Source organism: Myxocyprinus asiaticus, chromosome 11, assembly GCF_019703515.2.
Source record: "Myxocyprinus asiaticus isolate MX2 ecotype Aquarium Trade chromosome 11, UBuf_Myxa_2, whole genome shotgun sequence".
NCBI lineage: Eukaryota > Metazoa > Chordata > Actinopteri > Cypriniformes > Catostomidae > Myxocyprinus > Myxocyprinus asiaticus.
The window spans coordinates 11,240,920-11,259,625 of record NC_059354.1 but is presented as its reverse complement, the minus strand read 5'-3'; the positions used below and the strand labels follow the sequence as shown (position 1 = coordinate 11,259,625).

The window sequence follows — 18,706 nt, the reverse complement described above, 5'->3', positions numbered from 1 at the left end:
TTAACTTAAATGTTCCAAGTAGAGGGAACCTAACTGAGTTAAGTTAACCCAACAAAATGTAACATGTCAAAATAACTTAAATAAAAGATATGCTAGCTAGTGACAGGAAATGTTAGCATGCTGAAAACATATTGGTGGGAAGCATTATTGAGTGCAACTTGGTCACTATGCTATGGTTAGCACAGCAAAAGGATTAAGCAATATGTAGTATAAACAAAATGTATTCAACATGATGGTAACCCCCAAAACTATAACATAACAGAAATTCTTCTAAATCTCAAAATAACAAAACATTAAACACTAAGTCTCCCTCTTTATATTCATCTTGCATAAAGACTTAATTTTAACATTTACTCTCCCTGTCGAGTCCCATGAATATCATGCTGAGAACTAGAAATTCTCTCCCACCTTCAGTAAACCAAATAAAAAATATTCATGTAGTCCCAACACAGACTGATTAAGTAAAGCTGACAACACTTTTAAGCTGAATCATCTAAGTTAATTTAAGTTCCTTTAGATACAATAATTTTTGAGTTATATGAATATGGGAGGATTGAGTAAAACTGACGAAGATACTGAAAGTTCTTTTTTTAGTGTACATCACTTGTCTGGATATACAGCATTACGGGTTATAACACTCTCCTATAACACTCTCTTTTAACACTTCTCCATCATTTGATCAAGTGGTTCTTTGCTGCTCTCCGGGATGCATCAAGATGTGTGAGTGTTCACACATAAGATACAGTCAAGGTGTCTGATGATTTCTTACTACCTACGAATGTGATTTGAGTGATGGGATCACAAATCTTTGATACCTGCATTTAGTGCTGTCCACTTGTGACTGGATCATCTCAGATGGATGTAAAGGGAGAGTTCACCCAAAAATAAAAATTCTGAATGGTGACTGAACATTCTGCCTAACATCTCCTTTTACGTTCCACCGAAGAAAAAAAGTCATATGGATTTGGAACAATATGAAGGTGAGAAAATGATGACAGAGTTTTCATTTTTGGGTGAACAGTCCCTTTAATGCCAGGGCCAGAAAGGGGAATGGCAAGGTAAAACAATAGAGGCAAATTTACACAGGACACAGTACATATGGCACTCCCTAAATGTGTGAAAAACACAGTAACAGTTGAAGAGAAAGTGGGTGTGGGATTCTCTGCAGTGTAAGTGCATGCTCCATGCCTATGGCAAATCCCATCCCACAGCTCCTCAATTGAATCAGTAGTGCTTCTCATTCATGCATTATAGAGCAGGACACTCAGGCCCACTGCAGCAGACCCTCCTAACTCAATCACACAACCTGTCAGATATCAGGACAGGGTTTTGCTGCTGATGCTATCGTGGATTTCCCGTCTATCTGTGCACCTGGATCTCCTGCTAAAGCACCACACCTAACATTGCTTCCATTCTGTTCTTTGTGAAAAAAAATAAAAATAATAATAAATAAAAATAAATAAATAGAGGTTTATAGATCTAACCTTTCTAATGTTTTCATAATGTTTTTGTTTGTTTCAAAAAGTTAAAATTAGTTGGTAACACTTTACACTTTAAGGTTCCATTTAGTTACCAACATTAGTTAACATGATCTAACAATGAACAATACTTATTAAGCATTTATTAATCTTAATGTTAATTTCAACATATACTAATACATATTTAAATCAAAAGTTGTATTAGTTAACATTAGTTAATGCACTATGAACTAGCATGCACTAACGATGAACAATTGTATTTTTATTAACTAAAAACAAAGATTAAAAAATTATGTAACAAATATATTGTTAATTGTTAGTTCATGATACCTAATGCATTTACTAATGTTAACAAATGGAACCTTATTGTAAAGTGTTACCAATTAGTATTTATGATTACATATGTTTAGTTTATTTTTTATGTATTAAACAATATATATACTGTATATTTATATGTATACAATATACAGTTGAAGTCAGAAGTTTACATACACTCAGACTGAAGTCATTAAAACTCATTTTTTAACCACTCCACAGATTTCATATTAGCAAACTATAGTTTTGGCAAGTCGGTTAGGACATCTACTTTGTGCATGACATGAGTAATTTTTCCAACAATTGTTTATAGACAGATTGTTTCACTTTTAATTGACTATATCACAATTCCAGCGAGTCAGAAGTTTAGATACACTAAGTTAACTGTGCCTTTTCCAGAAAATGTCAAGCCTTTAGACAATTAGCCAATTAGCTTCTGACAGGAGGTGTACTGAATTGGAGGTGTACCTGTGGATGTGTTTTAAGGCCTACTTTCAATCTCAGTTCCTCTTGGTTAACATCAAGGGAAAATCAAAAGAAATCAGCCAAGACCTCAGAAAAAAAAATTGTGGCCCTCCACAAGTCTGGTTCATCCTTGGGAGCAATTTCCAAACGCCTGAAGGTACCATGTTCATCTGTAAAAACAATAGTATGCAAATATAAACACTATGGGACCACGCAGCCATCATACTGCTCAGCAAAGAGCCGCACCCTGTCTCCAAGAGATCAACGTAGTTTGGTGTAAAAAAGTGCGAATCAATCCCAGAACAACAGCAAAGAACCTTGTGAAGATGCTGGAGGAAACAGGTAGAGAAGTATCTATATCCACAGGAAAACGAGTCCAATATCGACATAACCTGAAAGGCTGCTCAGCGAGGAAGAAGCCACTGCTCCAAAACCACCATAAAAAAGCCAGACTACAGTTTGCAGGTGCATACAGGGACAAAGATCTTACTTTTTGGAGAAATGTCCTCTGGTCTAATGAAACAAAAAATTTACTGTTTGGCCATAATGACCATTGTTATGTTTGAAGGAAAAAGGGTGAGGCTTGCAAGCTCCGTGAAGCATGGGGGTGGCAGCATCACGTTGTAGGGGTACTTTGCTGCAGGAGGGACTGGTGCACTTCACAAAATAGAAGGCATCATGTGGAAGGAAATGTATGTGGATACATTGAAGCAACATCTCAAGACATCACCCAGGAATTTAAAGGTTGGCCACAAATGGGTCTTCCAAATGGACAATGACTCCATGAAGCATACCTACAAAGTTGTGGCAAAATGGCTTAAGGACACAGTTTAATTATATATATAAATATATATATAGTTTGCTCTCACCCACCATAACTTCTTATGGGAATGTTTACTTCATTTTATTATGCTTTTATTAAATTTAATTTAGTTAAAATTGTTTTTTTTTTTTTTTACATATTCAAACTTGGTTAACATTCAAACGTTTGCTTATCTATGCTTAATGTGAATAAGGGACTATTGCTAAAATTCAAAATAATGATTTGTCCATGAATCAGACATTACTCTTCTATTTAATGCAATGTACTAGAATAATGCTGTGCCATAAGTTTGTGACCGGCATGTAGGTCATTATCAGCCTACGCATCACTTGAACTCTAAACACAATATCGGCTCTGTTCTTCTCCATTCTGTGCCATTATATGCATCTAATTATCATCAGTTACATCAGTCAATAAAAGATAGGAGAATAGATGCCTAAGACTTACAGTATTATGGTTTAGCAGTCATAACAAAACGTCATAGTTACTTTCGTAACCTCTGTTCCCTGATGGAGTGAACGAGACGTTGTGTCGATGTAGTGACATAGGGGTCACTATTGGGAGCCCCAAACACCTCCGCTTTTTTTTAAAAAGGCCAATGGGAATTGGCGAGTGGAATTTGCATGCCACTCCCCCAGACATATGGGTATAAAAGGAGATGGTATGCAACCACTCATTCAGGTTTTGTGCTGAGGAGCCAAGACCAGGTCCCGGCCATTTCAGCGGGTAGTTCAGCGTTGTGGCAAGAGGGACACACCGTCTCGTTCCCTTCATCAGGGAACAGAGGTTACGAAAGTAACCATGACATTCCCTATCTGTCACTCACTCGATGTTGTGTTGATGTAGTGACACTAGGGGTCCCTATACAAAATGCCACAACTATCTGAACTGTGTTACTTGAACTGGCGGTGCGTGACGGGCAGACCGTTGTGTGCCTTGTAGCCAGCACACCAGGCTGTCACATAACCTCCCCCAACGCTCTTATGAGCGGCGAATGGTCCTTCAGGAACAAGTCGACTGCCCAACAATAGGGACAAGCTAGCCCAGCTGAGGCCTCTTTTCCTCTTTTTTTCTCCCCAAAAAGAGTGGAATTTGTTAACCGACTTGGAGCCATACATGTCTACATCGGGGGGTGTCCCTCCCAAGGGGAAGACACCGCGGAGACCACACCCATTTTGAGTGGAATAAGTCACATGGTCTTACTGAGTCTTGTCAGAAGTATGTCATGTGGAGAGGTCTCATGGTAGGTCCTACCCGAAGGGGGAGGAGTTTCTACAAAGCATGGTGACCAGGGGCAGAGGGGCCTCTGCCCAAGGAAGACGCAGTTTACAGACAGGGAAATGATTTTGCAGAAGATATCACATGGGGTTGCCTTCGGGGAACCAGCACATGTGGAGCATCTACCTCAGTACAGGGCCTCATTAGCACACGTACTGGGCCGGCAGCGAGTTTCACCGTAACTCAACTGCCAGAGGGCTAAGGAGGAAAGTCATCCAGGGATCACAGTCTGTGAACACGACTGGGAGTAAAGAGTGCGCGTCTTCACCTCAAGGAAGGGGGAAAGGCGCTATGTGCAAGCGGTACTCCCGGCCAGCTGTCCCGGAACTTACCTGCTCATGCCTGCCAATACATGGGACGAGACCGGCTCAACCCGGCGATTGTAGAACCTCGCAAAGGTGTTAGGTGCTGCCCAGCCCACTGCTCCGCAGATGTCTGCCAAGGAGGCACCACAGGCCAGGGCCCAGGAGGCCGCCACACTCCTGGTAGAGTGGGCTCATAACCCCGCAGGGGGTGGCACATCCTGAGCCTGATATGCCATCGCGATGGCGTCAATGACCCAGTGGGCGATCCTCTGTATGGAGACAGCGCTTCCTTTCCGCTGTCCACCAAAGCAGACAAAGAGCTGCTCGGAGCTTCTAAAGCTCTGCGTGCGATCCAAATAAATGCGTAAAGCTCGCACCAGACACAGCAACACCAAGGCTGTGTCTGCCTCCTCCTGGGGCAGCGCTTGCAGGTTCACCACCTGATCCCTAAAAGGGGTCGTGGGAACCTTGGTCACAAAGCCCGGTCGTGGTCTCAAGATCACGTGAGAGTAACCCGGACCGAATTCCAGGCACAATTCGCTGACAGAGAATGCCTGCAGGTCCCCAACCCTCTTGATGGAAGAGAGTGCAGTCAGGAGGGCAGTCTTCAAAGAGAGTGCCTTAAGCTCAGCTGACTCCAAGGGCTCAAAGGGAGCTCCCCGTAGACCCCGAAGGACTACAGAGAGGTCCCGAAGCCCCAGTCGGCTGAGGTGCCGGAGCACGAGGTCCCTGTGTGCGCACAGCAACTCTCGAGAGTGAGCTAGGATTAGCCAGTCATCGAGATAGATGAGGATGCGGACACCCACTTCCTTTAGCGGGGCAAGGGCTGCCTCTGCGACCTTCGTGAAGACGCGAGGGGATAAGGACAGGCCGAAGGGGAGGACCTTGTACTGGTACGCCTGGCCTTCGAAGGCAAACAGCAGGAAGGGTCTGTGTCGAGGTAAGACCGAGATGTGGAAGTACGCGTCCTTCAGGTCTACCGCCGCAAACCAATCTTGATGCCAGACGCTCGCTAGAATGCATTTTGCATCAGCATCTTGAACGGGAGTCTGTGCAAAGCCCAGTTCAGTACTCGCAGGTCCAGGATTGGTTGCAACCCACCAGCTTTCTTCGGTACGATGAAGTAAGGGCTGTAGAACCCTTTCTTCATCTCGGCAGGAGGGACAGGCTCTATCGCGCCCTTGCGCAGAAGGGTCGCGATCTCCACACGCAAGGTAGCGGCGTTCTCGCCCTTCACCGAGGTGAAGCGGACGCCACTGAACCTGGGCGGGCGCCTGACGAACTGAATTGCATAACCGAGTCGGACGGTCCGGGTCAGCCATCGCGACAGGTTGGAAAGCGCGAGCCACGCACCCAAACTCCGGGCGAGGGGGACCAAGGGAATGATCACGTTGGACGTACCGGCGGGTGGGGCCTCACGGTGGGGCGGAGCTCGAGGTGCCATGTTGAGGGGACTTGGCCGTGTTGAGTCCAGGGAAACATATTCTGTTTCATTTAGATAAAAGACATATTATTACCGGTATATATTTCATCTTGTCTTAAGCTCTAAATAAGCTGCTGCAAAGGGCAGGGCAGCTGCTGTCACCTCCTGGTGTTTCCATGTTTGTGAAGAAATGGGAATGGTCTGAGATGCTGGTGTGTGTGAAGCATCTGGTGTTACTTCTCTATTGAGGTATGTGGGGAAACAAGAAGCTCAGATGCTCTGATACACTTGAGCTCTCCCACTAAATTACAAGGCATCAGCCAAAAGAGCTTGGGCCCAAAGAACCCTAAGAGCTCCCATTGAGGTCTGTACAGCCACTCCATCAAAGAGACACAGACCTTTAGGAGAGAGGATAATTTCACTACATTCCACTTTGTCCTGTATATATTGGTCTACAATTACATATTCCTATATCTTTGGAATATTTTTTAATATATCTTTGTGCATTATTTTGGATAAAATAATTTCAGCAGAAATTGACTTACTGTATCTAAACAGTGATTTATTTATTGTATAAAGGGGCAATTCTATTGGATTTCCAGGAGGATTTTAGCGTTTATGAGGTAATAAATGTACCCAATTATGATGATTATTTAAAAACAGCATATTATCCATTTACATCATAAATATATTTTCAATTGAAACAACTGTGGCTGCTAACTATAAGATCAAATACAAAAGTGTCACTAAACAAAGAATAAAATCATAACACAAAAAACACTCAGCTAGAATACATTTTAAAGTATTGTCTCTACAGTATGTTACATTATAAAACTATGGTATCTACTATCTGATATGGTTTATTGTAATATTATCACTGTTTCAAGCTTTTAAGTTGTTTAGGGTGCTTTTTTTTCACATTCCAAAGCCTACTATCAGAGATAAGTTTTATTTTTTTCTTCATAAGCTCTTCATATTATCTGATAGCTATGGGTCACTAGTGTCTGAAGAGGCACTCTAACTATAGGCTTAAAATAGAATATTATGAACTATATCAAATGTGAGGTAACAAATAAAAAAGGCATTTTTTTCCCCTCACATTTTAAATACTGTTTCTGGAGTATTTTTGTCCATTCCTGTGGCATTTTTGCCCAGTACCCTATATAAGCCCAATAGCAACATCTTTTTGCATTATTTTGTAAACTACCAATACTGTCAATTTGTAAAACTGGATTCACATATAGGCAGACTGTTGAGAAAAAAACTAGCTGGAAATGAAAACAGTGAAGTTGCTATAGAAACTCAAAATTTCACAAAATAGCACAGTTTGTTTGTTTTGGATATATCTATATATATCTATATATATATTTTTTTACTTTTGAAATTAGACACTCGTTTATTTTGATGTCATGGCCTAAAGTGTTACTCAAAGCCACAGCTGTCATATCCAGCAATCTGCTCCCACAGGCAAATTAACTTGATGAAGATGAAGTGGGTTGTTACTATGTTATCAAGTAGTCTTGGTTGGAAAAATGTCAGTGCACTCCAACGATAGGAGATCCACAGCATCTGGAGTGATCTGCCCCTCTGTGATTGTGACCGCAGAAGGTCTATTCACACTAATTATGAATATATGTTGCAAACAAGATTTTGTATAAAGATATTTCAACAGATAAAAACCCTCATCTTTTTGAAAGTTCTCTATTAATACAGTATGTGCATATTTAATAAACATACATTAAATGAAAAACTAAATCCAAGATGGTGGACATGTTGAGAGAAATGTCAATTATAAAATAAAATATAGTCATATTTCATTCAACACTACGAAGTACTTTAGTTCAGTACAATTAACAATGGATTATTTTACTCAGTACTTGTGCTATGTATTTTTATGCTTATTACAGTATCACACTGTAAGCTTAACAACATGCTAACATTAAAATTCAACTATTAAAATCAACTGCGAGTAAAGTCTCCCATGACGAGCACTTTTTGCATCAAATGGGATTGTCACTTTACTTATGAGGTTCCATGATGGTTTGGATGCTGCCTTTTAAGCCAGCTGCCTATTTAGGAAGTAGTCAGCAAGGTAGCTCGCTAGGGTTTGAACAGAGCTTTGGTGTGTTTTCTTGATGTGCCTAAAGTGTGTGAGTGAGAGTGGTCACAGTACAAGCAGGACACATGATGGGACCATCCCTGTGATGAGTGAAGTTAGGCAAACAATAAGGTGGAACAGCAGTGAGCACCTGCACACTCCATTAGCGCTGATCTGCACACATCACAGGCCACTGCCCAACAGAAAAACACAGCACCCACCTCTCTCTCACCTCCATCGCCTGTAATGCACTTAGATGTATGTGCCTTCACTTCCCGTTGAGAATGCAGATGGCCTGAGTGTGTGCTGCACAGGGTTACCAAGGCAAAGGGTGGGGGGGGATTGGCTGGTTAGCATCAACCCGTTAGTCCCTGCTGGTGGATAACGGAGCAACACCGTGTGGTTCCAAAAAGCATGTTTCCCCTTTGCTGGCCATTCAAACATTTTTGCCTATGTTTGTTGCCTTTGACGAGGGATCGGTCACACAACACATGGTACCGGAACTGACCTTGACAGGTAGGGATTCCACTAACCAGCACTTCATTTGATAAGTCAAATGAAATCTAATATAACTATGCATGCACTGGTGAATAGATAAAATACATTAACTTCCTCAGCTGTCAGACAATTCTGAGTTGAAAGCTTAGAGAAGATATAAATACTGAACCCACCAAACAGGAGTTGAACCTTCTTCATATCGGCAACTAGAACAGGTCCTTTCTAGTGTTATGTGTTTTTTAATGGCCGAAGCTGATAATGATATCTTGAGAGCAGGGTGGCCAGCATAAACACTACCAGTGAAAAGTTTGAACACATTTGACTGAATGTATTTTTCCCACGATCTTAAAAACCTTTTGATCTAAAGGCTTATGCTTACTCTAAATGCTAAAAGGTTTAAATTAGTTCTGTAGGCAAATAAAAATTATGCATGATTCTCTTTTTCTTGTCTTTATGAATCCTTATTATATTTTCTTACTATATATATATATATATATATATATATATACACACACTACCGGTCAATGTTTTGAAACACTTACTCATTCTTTATTATTTTATTTTATTTTTTTCACATTTTAAAATAACAGTAAAGTCATAAAAACTATGAAATAACATAAATGGAACTATGGGAATTATGTTGTGACTAAACAAAATCCAAAATAAATCAAAACTGTGTTATATTTTAGCATCTTCAAAGTATTCACCCTTTGCCTAGAATTTGCAGACATGTACTCTTGACATTTTCTCAACCAACTTCTTGAGGTATCACCCTGGGATGCTTTTTAAACAGTATTGAAGGAGTTCCCATCTATGTTGGGCACATATTGGCTGCTTTTCTTTATTATTTAAGTCATCAATTTCAAAAACTTTTTTTTTTTAATTACATTTTAGTTTTATAATGAAATAAATTAATATGGTGGCACAATTATATTTTTGTCTGCAAAACTCATTTCAAACATTTAAGCATACGCCTTCAGATCAGAAGATTTTTAAGATCATGAGAAACATTTCAATCAAGTGTTTCAAATCTTTTGACCGGTAGTGAATACAGTACTGTGCAAAAGTCTTAGGCACGTAAGATGTTTCACAAAAGCTTTGTCTAAGATGGTTATTTATATCTTCAGCTTTAATGTGTCAATAGGAAATATACATTTTAAACTCCCGAACATTCCTTTTGCAAATAGAAAAGATTAGAATAGAAGAACAGGGAGCCCTGCAACAGATGTCATGGCCCCCACAAAGCCCCCCACTGAACATTGAGTCAGTCTGAGATTAAATAAAGAGACCGAAGCAATTGAGACAGCCTAAATAGATAGAAGAACTGTGGCAAATTCTCCAAGAAGCTTGGAACATCCTATCTGCCAACAACCAAGAAAAACTGTGTCCAGGCGTACCAATGAGAATTGGTGCTATTTTGAAGGCAAAGGTGGTCACACCAAATATTGATTTAGCTTTTTTATGTTTACTGGACTTTGTATGATGTTAATTGATAAATGAAAACTTTTTATGGCATTATTTTTTAAGACATCCTCACTATGCAACATTTTTCACAAGTGCCTAAAACTTTTGCACGGTACTGTATATATATCTATATCTATCTATCCGTCTATCTATCTATCTATCTATCTATATATATCCTATTAGATTAGACCTGCTTCAGTCACATTATTTTTTCCTTGCAGCCGCCATATTTGTGACCATCAGTGAAAGGAGGCAATAGCGGTGAATGGAGAAACACCCTTATACAGTAACTATATCAACAAAAACGTCAAAAGATTGCTTTTGATCCATACCAAGTCCCAGGAAAACTGTATACAGGTCTGAAGTCAGCACAAATATTGCCAAATTTTACTTTTAGATGTATTTTATCCACGATTCATGTCTGTACGCCGGTGAGTCTGATGTATGACCGGCGAGTACACATGCTAATTGGTACATCACCGTAAACATCTCATTCAGAAGTTAAAAATGTTTGTGTTGTTTACTGGTCTGATTTGGTCACAGTATTACAAAACATCTGTGATGAGCCTGTCTGTATGAATGTATGAGCTGCTTTTAACTTTTAACTAGAAAATCGAGTCATTTTAGTGTATTTGACTAATATGTTTACAAGTCTGGTGGTGTTAATAAAGTCTGTGCTTCATAGTCTTATGATGTGTTGTTTACTGACTAACATTATTATATACACTTTAAATATACAGTAGGATATAGGACTTAATATTTACATTATAGTGCTTTTTATTTATTTTAATGCATTACAGTTATGATGACATACCTTTATACAATCTGGGTGTTATGAATTTAACATCATCCTATGGGTATTTCCAGTTTAACTGTATCTGACTTTATTACGTAATAAATTTAAATGACACATGAAATGATAATATGATTGAATAAATGAGCAAAAACCAAGAAGTGTTTTTATCCCCACTCTCCCCACTCCATCGCAGCTTGACTTTGGCAAAATGAAGTCATGCACTTGAAACATACAACTTTATTGAAAGAAAAATAACATTTTGGTTCTGGTAAGTAAACAGCAATAGCACATTTTCAAGATTTATAAATAGAAACAAAAGTTTCGCCGGCTTTTGTCGCATCCCACAACGCAGCATACTGAAGGCATATGGAATTTTGGTCACAAACATGACGGTGCAATCATACAGTGACGTCACATGAAACAGGTCTATATATACTGTAAGTATATATATATATATATATATCCTGTCTACCAAAGATCTCAAACAATTAAATTTGTGTTGTAATTTCTATTCTATTAGTGACATGGACTTGGGATTCATTAATAGCTGTAGCCTACACATTGACTAATGACAGGAGAAATTATATGTCTGAATGAAACTTGTAAAATGTTTCCTTTATTTACACATGTGCTGTGGTTTGAACTGACAGCTCATTAGCATCACAAAAGATCAGTCCCTTCCACATCCAGAACAGGCAGCCTCTAAATATAGCCTTCTTAAATAATGTAAGGGGGTGGAGAGCAGCACTCAATAATTAAGTGGATTTGTTCTGGTCAGAAAAGAAGAACTTTTCACAGTTCCTTTAACAGAGTTCATATGATTAAAATGGGCCAAGACGGCTGAGGTGTCCTCTTGCCAAGTGAGTCGCGAGTGCAGAATCAAGAGGCTTCAATTACCATTCATTAATTTATCCATCAAAGACCATGATTGCATTTAATGGGTTTATACAGGCATGGAAATATTAAAGGGATAGTTCACCCAAAAATGAAAATTCTCTCATCATTTACTCACCCTCATGCCATCCCAGATGTGTATGACTTCCTTTCTTCTGCAGAACACAAATTATAGGTTTTAGAAGAATATTTCAGCTCTGTTGGTCCATAATTTGGCAAGTGAATGGGTGCCAAAATTCTGACATTCCAAAAAGCACATAAAAGCATAATAAAAGTAATCCATACAGCTCCAGTGTTTTAATCCATATTTTCTTACATGATATGACTGGTGTGGATGAGAAACAGATCAATATTTAAGTCATTTTTTGTTTGAAATTCTTCTCCTTGCCCTGTAGGGGGCGATATGCAAGATGAATGTGAATCACCAAAAACACAAGAAGAAGAATGTAAAGGTGATCTGTTTCTCACCCACACATATTACATTGCTTCAGAAGATATGGATTTAACCACTGGAGTCATATGGATTACTTTTATGCTGACTTATGTTATTTTTGAAGCTTCAATATTTTGGCACCCATTCACTTGCATTGTATGGACCTACAGAGCTGAAATATTCTTCTAAATATCTTCATTTGTGTTCTGCAGAAGAAAGAAAGTTATACACATCTGGAATGGCATAAGGGTGAGTAAATGAAGAGAGAATTTTCATTTTTGGGTGAACTATCCCTTTAAGACGCATGTTAAAACTAGCCCTAAGTATGTCCTCATTAATGAAAACAAGATCATACCTTTAAATTAAAAAAGACAAATGCCATTCATTTAAAATCATGCACTCACTACATATGACAAGAACAACTTGAAAGAGTTTTACTAATCATGTGTGCACTTTCACTATAGTATAAGTGTGAGAACCATGAGGTACAAAATAAAGTGTGAGCATTTTATAATTTATTAAAGTATGATCTTTATAGCTATTAAAAAGACAAGTGATCAAGGAAACCAAAAGGCCCACATTCCTGAGAAACAGATTTTTCAACAAGTGGCCCTGACTGTATATGAACAGGTTGAAAACTTAGTAAAGTAAGGGAACACAATTGACTGAGCTGCATTACTGCATTTTCACTTTAAAAAATTGTATTGTGGCACAAGCAATGTAACATTCCTCATCAATTTCTAATCCATCCTTCCAGATGTTTGAAGCTGGAACAGATCAGTGTTTGAGCTCTTCATAGATCTCTAGCATGCATGTGTGCAAGTCAGCACTATCAGCTGCTTACACTGGCCTAGACTTAAACAGCTAAATGCATCGGCTTCAAATATATTACAGCATGTCTTACCTTGCTTCGTATTTGCCCGGAGGTTGACACTTTCCTGATGAGTTTCTGCGGCCCTTCTTGTTCTCCATCGCTGTCGGAGGACTCGTCCACCACCGCCCCCGAGCCCCCGACAGCCCCGATGCCGGAATGGTGAAGCCCTGACGCGGTCGCCGCTGGTTTCTCCGGCTCCTGCGGGGAAGAGCAGTCACAGTGCGGCGGGTTATGAACGCGCTCAGCCGCTCCCTTCCTCTCCGCCGCCGGTATGCGAGAGGTGGACAGCGGCTGGAAAGCGGCTCTCTTAGCCGTCATGCTTATGCGCTTGTCTGCCGAAAGCGCACCTCCAGACAACTTATTCTAATATTGTAAATGAGCTAGTGTAAAACTTTCCTGCCCTGGTACCGTGCATTTTCTTTTTCTAAACACGACTGCTGGTTGTCCTGAAGGTTTAAGCGGCGGTTATTTGTAGGCAGATAGAGGGCTGAGACAGAGGAAATCTCTGTAGCAAACTCTAGCGGCGGACGGGCATCCTAGAAACTATAGCGAGGATACAGCAACAGATGTTACTCCGCCTGAAACAAACCACAAACCTGGCTGAGCTTCAGGGGCGTAACAGTCATTTTAAAAGTGGGGGGTGGGGGGTAGGGGTGGAGGGGGGGCACAGCTGTCAGTAGGTGGCTCGCACAGACCCAACACTTACAGTGCAGTATTAATATATTACAGTATTAATATATAAGTATTACATTAATACATACATATTATTTACTTTTAATATTTGTAGTATTTTAAAGATTCAAGTATTGCAAAATAGTTACAACATTTTGCAAAATTAGCTGCAAAAATAAAGGTCATCTTGTGGAGCACTTTCTTCTGTTTCACACATGACAATAAAAGACTGAGCACAAGCTGGCCCTGAATAAATTATTTAATAATTTACAATAATGACAATTGTGCATGAGCACAATTTTACTTTTTACTCTGTGCTTGTGCATTGTGGGATTTAAATGTATCCAAGTGGCTCGAGTGTTTTGACTACGTTCATCATAATTCGTTCAGATCCATTTAATGATTCTGGTGACCATTCCAGAAGGTGGTGACAAGTGAGTGTCTTGAATGAAATTAGTTAAAAAAAAGAAAAGAAAATTGTAATCCTTTAAAATAAATAACTCTCATTTGTGTGTTCCTCATCTCTAGATTATTCATTTAGATCAGCGTCTATGCAGATAAAAAGCATGGATAAATGAGCATTGTTGAAAGCAACTTTGTAGAAATGAATGGAGCTGGGTTGATTAGACTGTCTGACTAACGGCCTATTACGTAAGGGTTGTTTCGGCTCATGAAACTCACCTGTGATTGGCTGGATGGTCGCTCAATCAGCCCAAAGTTACAAAACGCAAAGAGTACTGTATACAAATTCACCATTTGGACTCGGTATGGGTTTAGCTTGAAAAAGTGCATGGGACAAAAATCACGTTTTTAAAGAGTGCGGGGGGATGTGTCACCCACATCCTCCTTGGCTGCTACGCCCTTGCTGAGCTTCAAAACCTAGTGTGCTGCCAACCTAGACAGCATTTCTGGGCATCATGGCACGTTCGGAGTCAGCTGTGATACACCAATGTGCTGCTTAGGTCTCTCAGTAGGTTTGAAGACACAGCAATAACACACATTTTCAGCATATGCTTCAATATTTGTAAGGCCAAGGACTCAGTGTACTAAAGCAGACTGGGCAAAACAATAATAGCCTTATAATAAAACAAATACTCAAATAAAATAAAATGTTAATGTTATAAATGTAAAAAATAAATCAGTTGAAAATTGCAGTTTTTACCCATCAAAAATATTATTATTATTATTATTATTATTATTATTAATGTTATTATCATTAACCTATTATTATTATTATTAATATTATTAGCCTATTATTGTTAGCCTATTATTATTATCATTAGCCTATTATTATTATTATTATTATTATTATTATTATTATTATTATTATTATTATTATTATTATTATCGGGGAACTTCTAACGTTCAAGGAACATTTTAGGTTTTAATAAGCATAAACTAGCATACAGGGATAATTTTTTTTTTTTTGTTTTTTTTGTTTTTTTGTGGGACAGCCTAATAAGAACTTATAAAGAACGTTATATAAAGGTTATTTTTAAGTTTCATTTTGGATACAATTTTTATATAATTTTTCATCATTATTTTTCAACATTTCAATAGTAATTTGGTGTCGGACTGATATGCTTTGACCATGAGTGTAGTTGAATCAACAGCCTACTCTTTTTAATATTATCCAAACCAGCACACAAACTTTAGCCATGCACAATGACTAATGTCCATTAAAATAATTAAGTAGCCTGACATTCAGTTAACAGATTAAAATAAAGTCTTTCGAGGGGGTTACTCGTCATCTGCTTATAGAGAAAATAGTCTATCTGGGCTTTTGTGAATTAAAGCAAAAGTCGACCTTAACAAATAAGATGCACTGATTTTATTGATCCGCTTTCCAAATATCCTTTACGTCCACAGACGCATTGAAAATAATGAGATCCACTTCAAAAAACCAATACACAACTATAAGTGGATAAGACGCAGCACCAAACAACACATTTCCAAATGTAATTTTACTTCCACTAAGTCTATAGAATGTGATCGCACGTCTCTTCCCGTCTCTTCCCGTCTCTTCCCATTCAGTTTAACCGAACAACTAAGAGTAGCTCATTTAACTAAGGGCACAATAATGTTCCCCAGTCGATCTTCTCCACATCGCGATCTGCCACGATAAAACCAATCGCTCTCTCAAATCACCGATCATCTACTCGTATTTGTCTTTTTGATGTTTATCAGAACAGAAAAATGTGAAACACTACTGACCAGTTCTTCCCAGGCAGGGCTGCGAGTATACTGGCAGTCATCTTCCATATTCTCCAGTCCCTTTGCTCGGGATCTCTCCGTACACGCTATGACAAAAACGACTTTTAAATCGTGTAATCGGACATATGGATTCGGAGTGTTATTTCCCTATCTTCACTCCTCCTCCTTACTCTACGAGAGTCTTCCAGAGGCTGAGCCTCCTTTTCTCCACGTGATAAATGTCAAGCCTCTATTAGGAACTGAAGCCCGTATCCATGACGTCATCGAACCTGCTTTTTACACATTGTCCCACATTATATGAAATGTGTAAAGGCTCTCTGTCTGTCTCTCTGGACCATTCTTCTCTTTACAAACCTAACTGTGATGTGGACACTTTTGTTTAGAAAGACTTGTACATTTGCAACACTGTTCACTTCAAAAGCAACATCATTTCAGAAAACTTTTATTTTATTCTATTAGTGCATTGACTTGATCATTTTAGTGCATGTATTTAGCGTTTCCATTACAGTTAGCTAAAGGACAGATTTTGGTCCTGTTAGGGCCATGCCCATCTTGTCGCATTTGTGCAGAGTTGGGGAAATTACTCAAAAAAGTAATCACTACAAATCTAAAATTTGTAATCAGATTACACAGATTATACAGCCTCCTCTTTGGTGCCCCCCACCCCCCAAGCAGGTGGCGCCTTAGGCTACCGCCTAGTTCGCCTAAGCCTAGAAAGGGCCTACAGTTACTTTTTATGGATTACATCATGATTACATATTAATCAAACAACTGCAGTAAATTGTTCATCATTTATTGATCTCAATAACTGATATACAAAAATATATTGATCTTCTTTTTAAGTATTTAAAAGTTTTAAAAAAAAAATGTTTTCTTATAAATGAGCCTACAGCTAATATATGTTCGGTCTTTGAGTGTTTTCGTAAAAGGGAGGAGGATTATGGAACTGCACAGACCTGATCCGAACGATCATAGTTATAGTTACACTGAGGATGGTGTGGTAATCCACACATAAATGCTGAACCGTTTGCATTAGTGCTGTAAAATTAGTTTTAGTTTTGCAAATTGATTTTTGAGCTCAGCTTCAATAATGTACATGAATGAGCTTTTGCTTTTGTGACAACTTTTGAGGCTGTTTTTTTGTGTGTCGTTGATTCACAAATATATTGCAGGTCTAATCCGTTAACACACATGGATGATGTTTTAATACCAAAATTTCCAGAGTACGAACATTTTAAGTGCATTTTTTATTTCACTCAGAAACAGCCAAATAGCGAGTAAAAATATCAACAGCACAATACAACACAAAATCATACCAGTTCTCAAATGTTGATCCAGTAAGTACGTTTTCTTTAATGCATTTAAGCAACATTATGTCAAAATTGTACCAGTTTATTCTTCTCAAATGCATGTGACATCAAATAAAAAAATTAGGTCAAAAGTAATCCAAAAGTAATCTAAAAGCAATCAGATAAGATTGCCTTGAAAATGTCATCCCAGAGATGACGTGACTGATAACAATTTTAGTCATGTAATGTGTAATCAGCGCCAGATGAGATTACAATTCAGAAGTAATCAACCCCGCACTGGCAACATCTTATAATGGGAACCCTTAGCACGCGCTCGCGCTGCATCTCGTTTCACCCGGAAGATTTATTAAACGGACAGATTCTGTCCGTCACTGAATGCACTCCGTCTAGAGCTGTGCCTGTTATAAACACAGATGACATAAGCATGAAGAAATAACAGTGGATGTATAATAATATAACCTTCATACTGTAATTGAACAGCTCTTCTTAAAGCTTCGTGATGCATGCGCGTATGTTATTGAAAGGAACAGCGGCAGCTGTCGCTGCGAGGAGAATTCGTCATATTTTGGGACCTGTGATGTCAAAGGAAGGTTGGAGATGCAGTTCTCATGAGGTCAAACTCCTGAACACCTCCTCAGGTACTCCCTCAGTCTGTTTATTAGCGAGAATAAACCTATCCTTGACTTTCTATCCTGTGTTCAAGCAGGTGTATCGGTTAACCTGTCACTTCAGTAGCATTGTATTACATTGTTATTCACTGTCAGGTCCAAAGTAAACCATCAACACCTTAATCTCTCTCTCTCTCTCTCTCTCTCTCTCTCTCTCTCTCTCTCTCTCTCTCTCTCTCTGTCTCTGTCTCTCTCTCTATGTATATAATTTGTGTATACATATGAATTTTTTTTTTTTTTTTGTGAAACAAACATTTTGAATAAATAAATAAGCAAACAAGAAGCTGCTTTGATAAACTAAAATATAAGATAGTTTTGATTTGTTATTACACTTTAAATTAATATTCTTTGCTCTGTTGACAAGGGTGAGTTTTAAATTGGAAGCTTCATCATCAGTGCATAATTGTTTCTTTTTGTATTTGTTTATGTTTGGATATTTAATTTGACTTTCTTTCTCCACAGGTGACACAGTGAAGATAGGCGAGATCTCATATCACCTCAAACCCCCCAGAAATCCAGAATTTGTGCCCGTAAATCATAGTATGTGCTAATAATGTATATTTGTTGTTCATTGAAATCGTAGTGAAATCGTAGTGTCATATGGCAGGTGATGTACCATTTAAGATGCTGTACTGTTTTGTGGGTTTGTGCATGTATACAGTGTCCTATTACAAACAATGCAATAACTGATTTTAGAA

The 18,706-nt window shown here is 38.8% G+C and overlaps 2 protein-coding genes across 5 annotated transcripts in view; one reads left to right on the top strand and one right to left on the bottom strand.

Annotated features, from left to right (window-relative positions):
* LOC127448554 (diacylglycerol kinase eta-like) overlaps positions 1 to 16,174 on the bottom strand; it is a 145,624-nt gene extending 129,450 nt beyond the window's left edge. For 3 of the 4 annotated variants that reach the window (XM_051711185.1, XM_051711188.1, XM_051711187.1), the window contains exon 1: positions 13,175 to 13,528. In XM_051711185.1, coding sequence (XP_051567145.1) covers positions 13,175 to 13,462 — 288 coding nt within the window. In that variant the 5' untranslated portion in view covers positions 13,463 to 13,528. Of the gene's footprint in view, positions 1 to 13,174; positions 13,529 to 16,030 lie in introns of those variants that run through there. The other variant, XM_051711186.1, reaches the window with a different exon arrangement.
* Positions 16,175 to 17,717: 1,543 nt separating this feature from the next.
* Positions 17,718 to 18,706, top strand: part of LOC127447981 (von Willebrand factor A domain-containing protein 8-like) — a 134,200-nt gene continuing 133,211 nt past the window's right edge. Inside the window, exons 1-2 of the mRNA XM_051710256.1 lie at positions 17,718 to 17,978; positions 18,471 to 18,548. Coding sequence (XP_051566216.1) covers positions 17,840 to 17,978; positions 18,471 to 18,548 — 217 coding nt within the window. The 5' untranslated portion in view covers positions 17,718 to 17,839. The remainder of the gene's footprint in view (positions 17,979 to 18,470; positions 18,549 to 18,706) is intronic.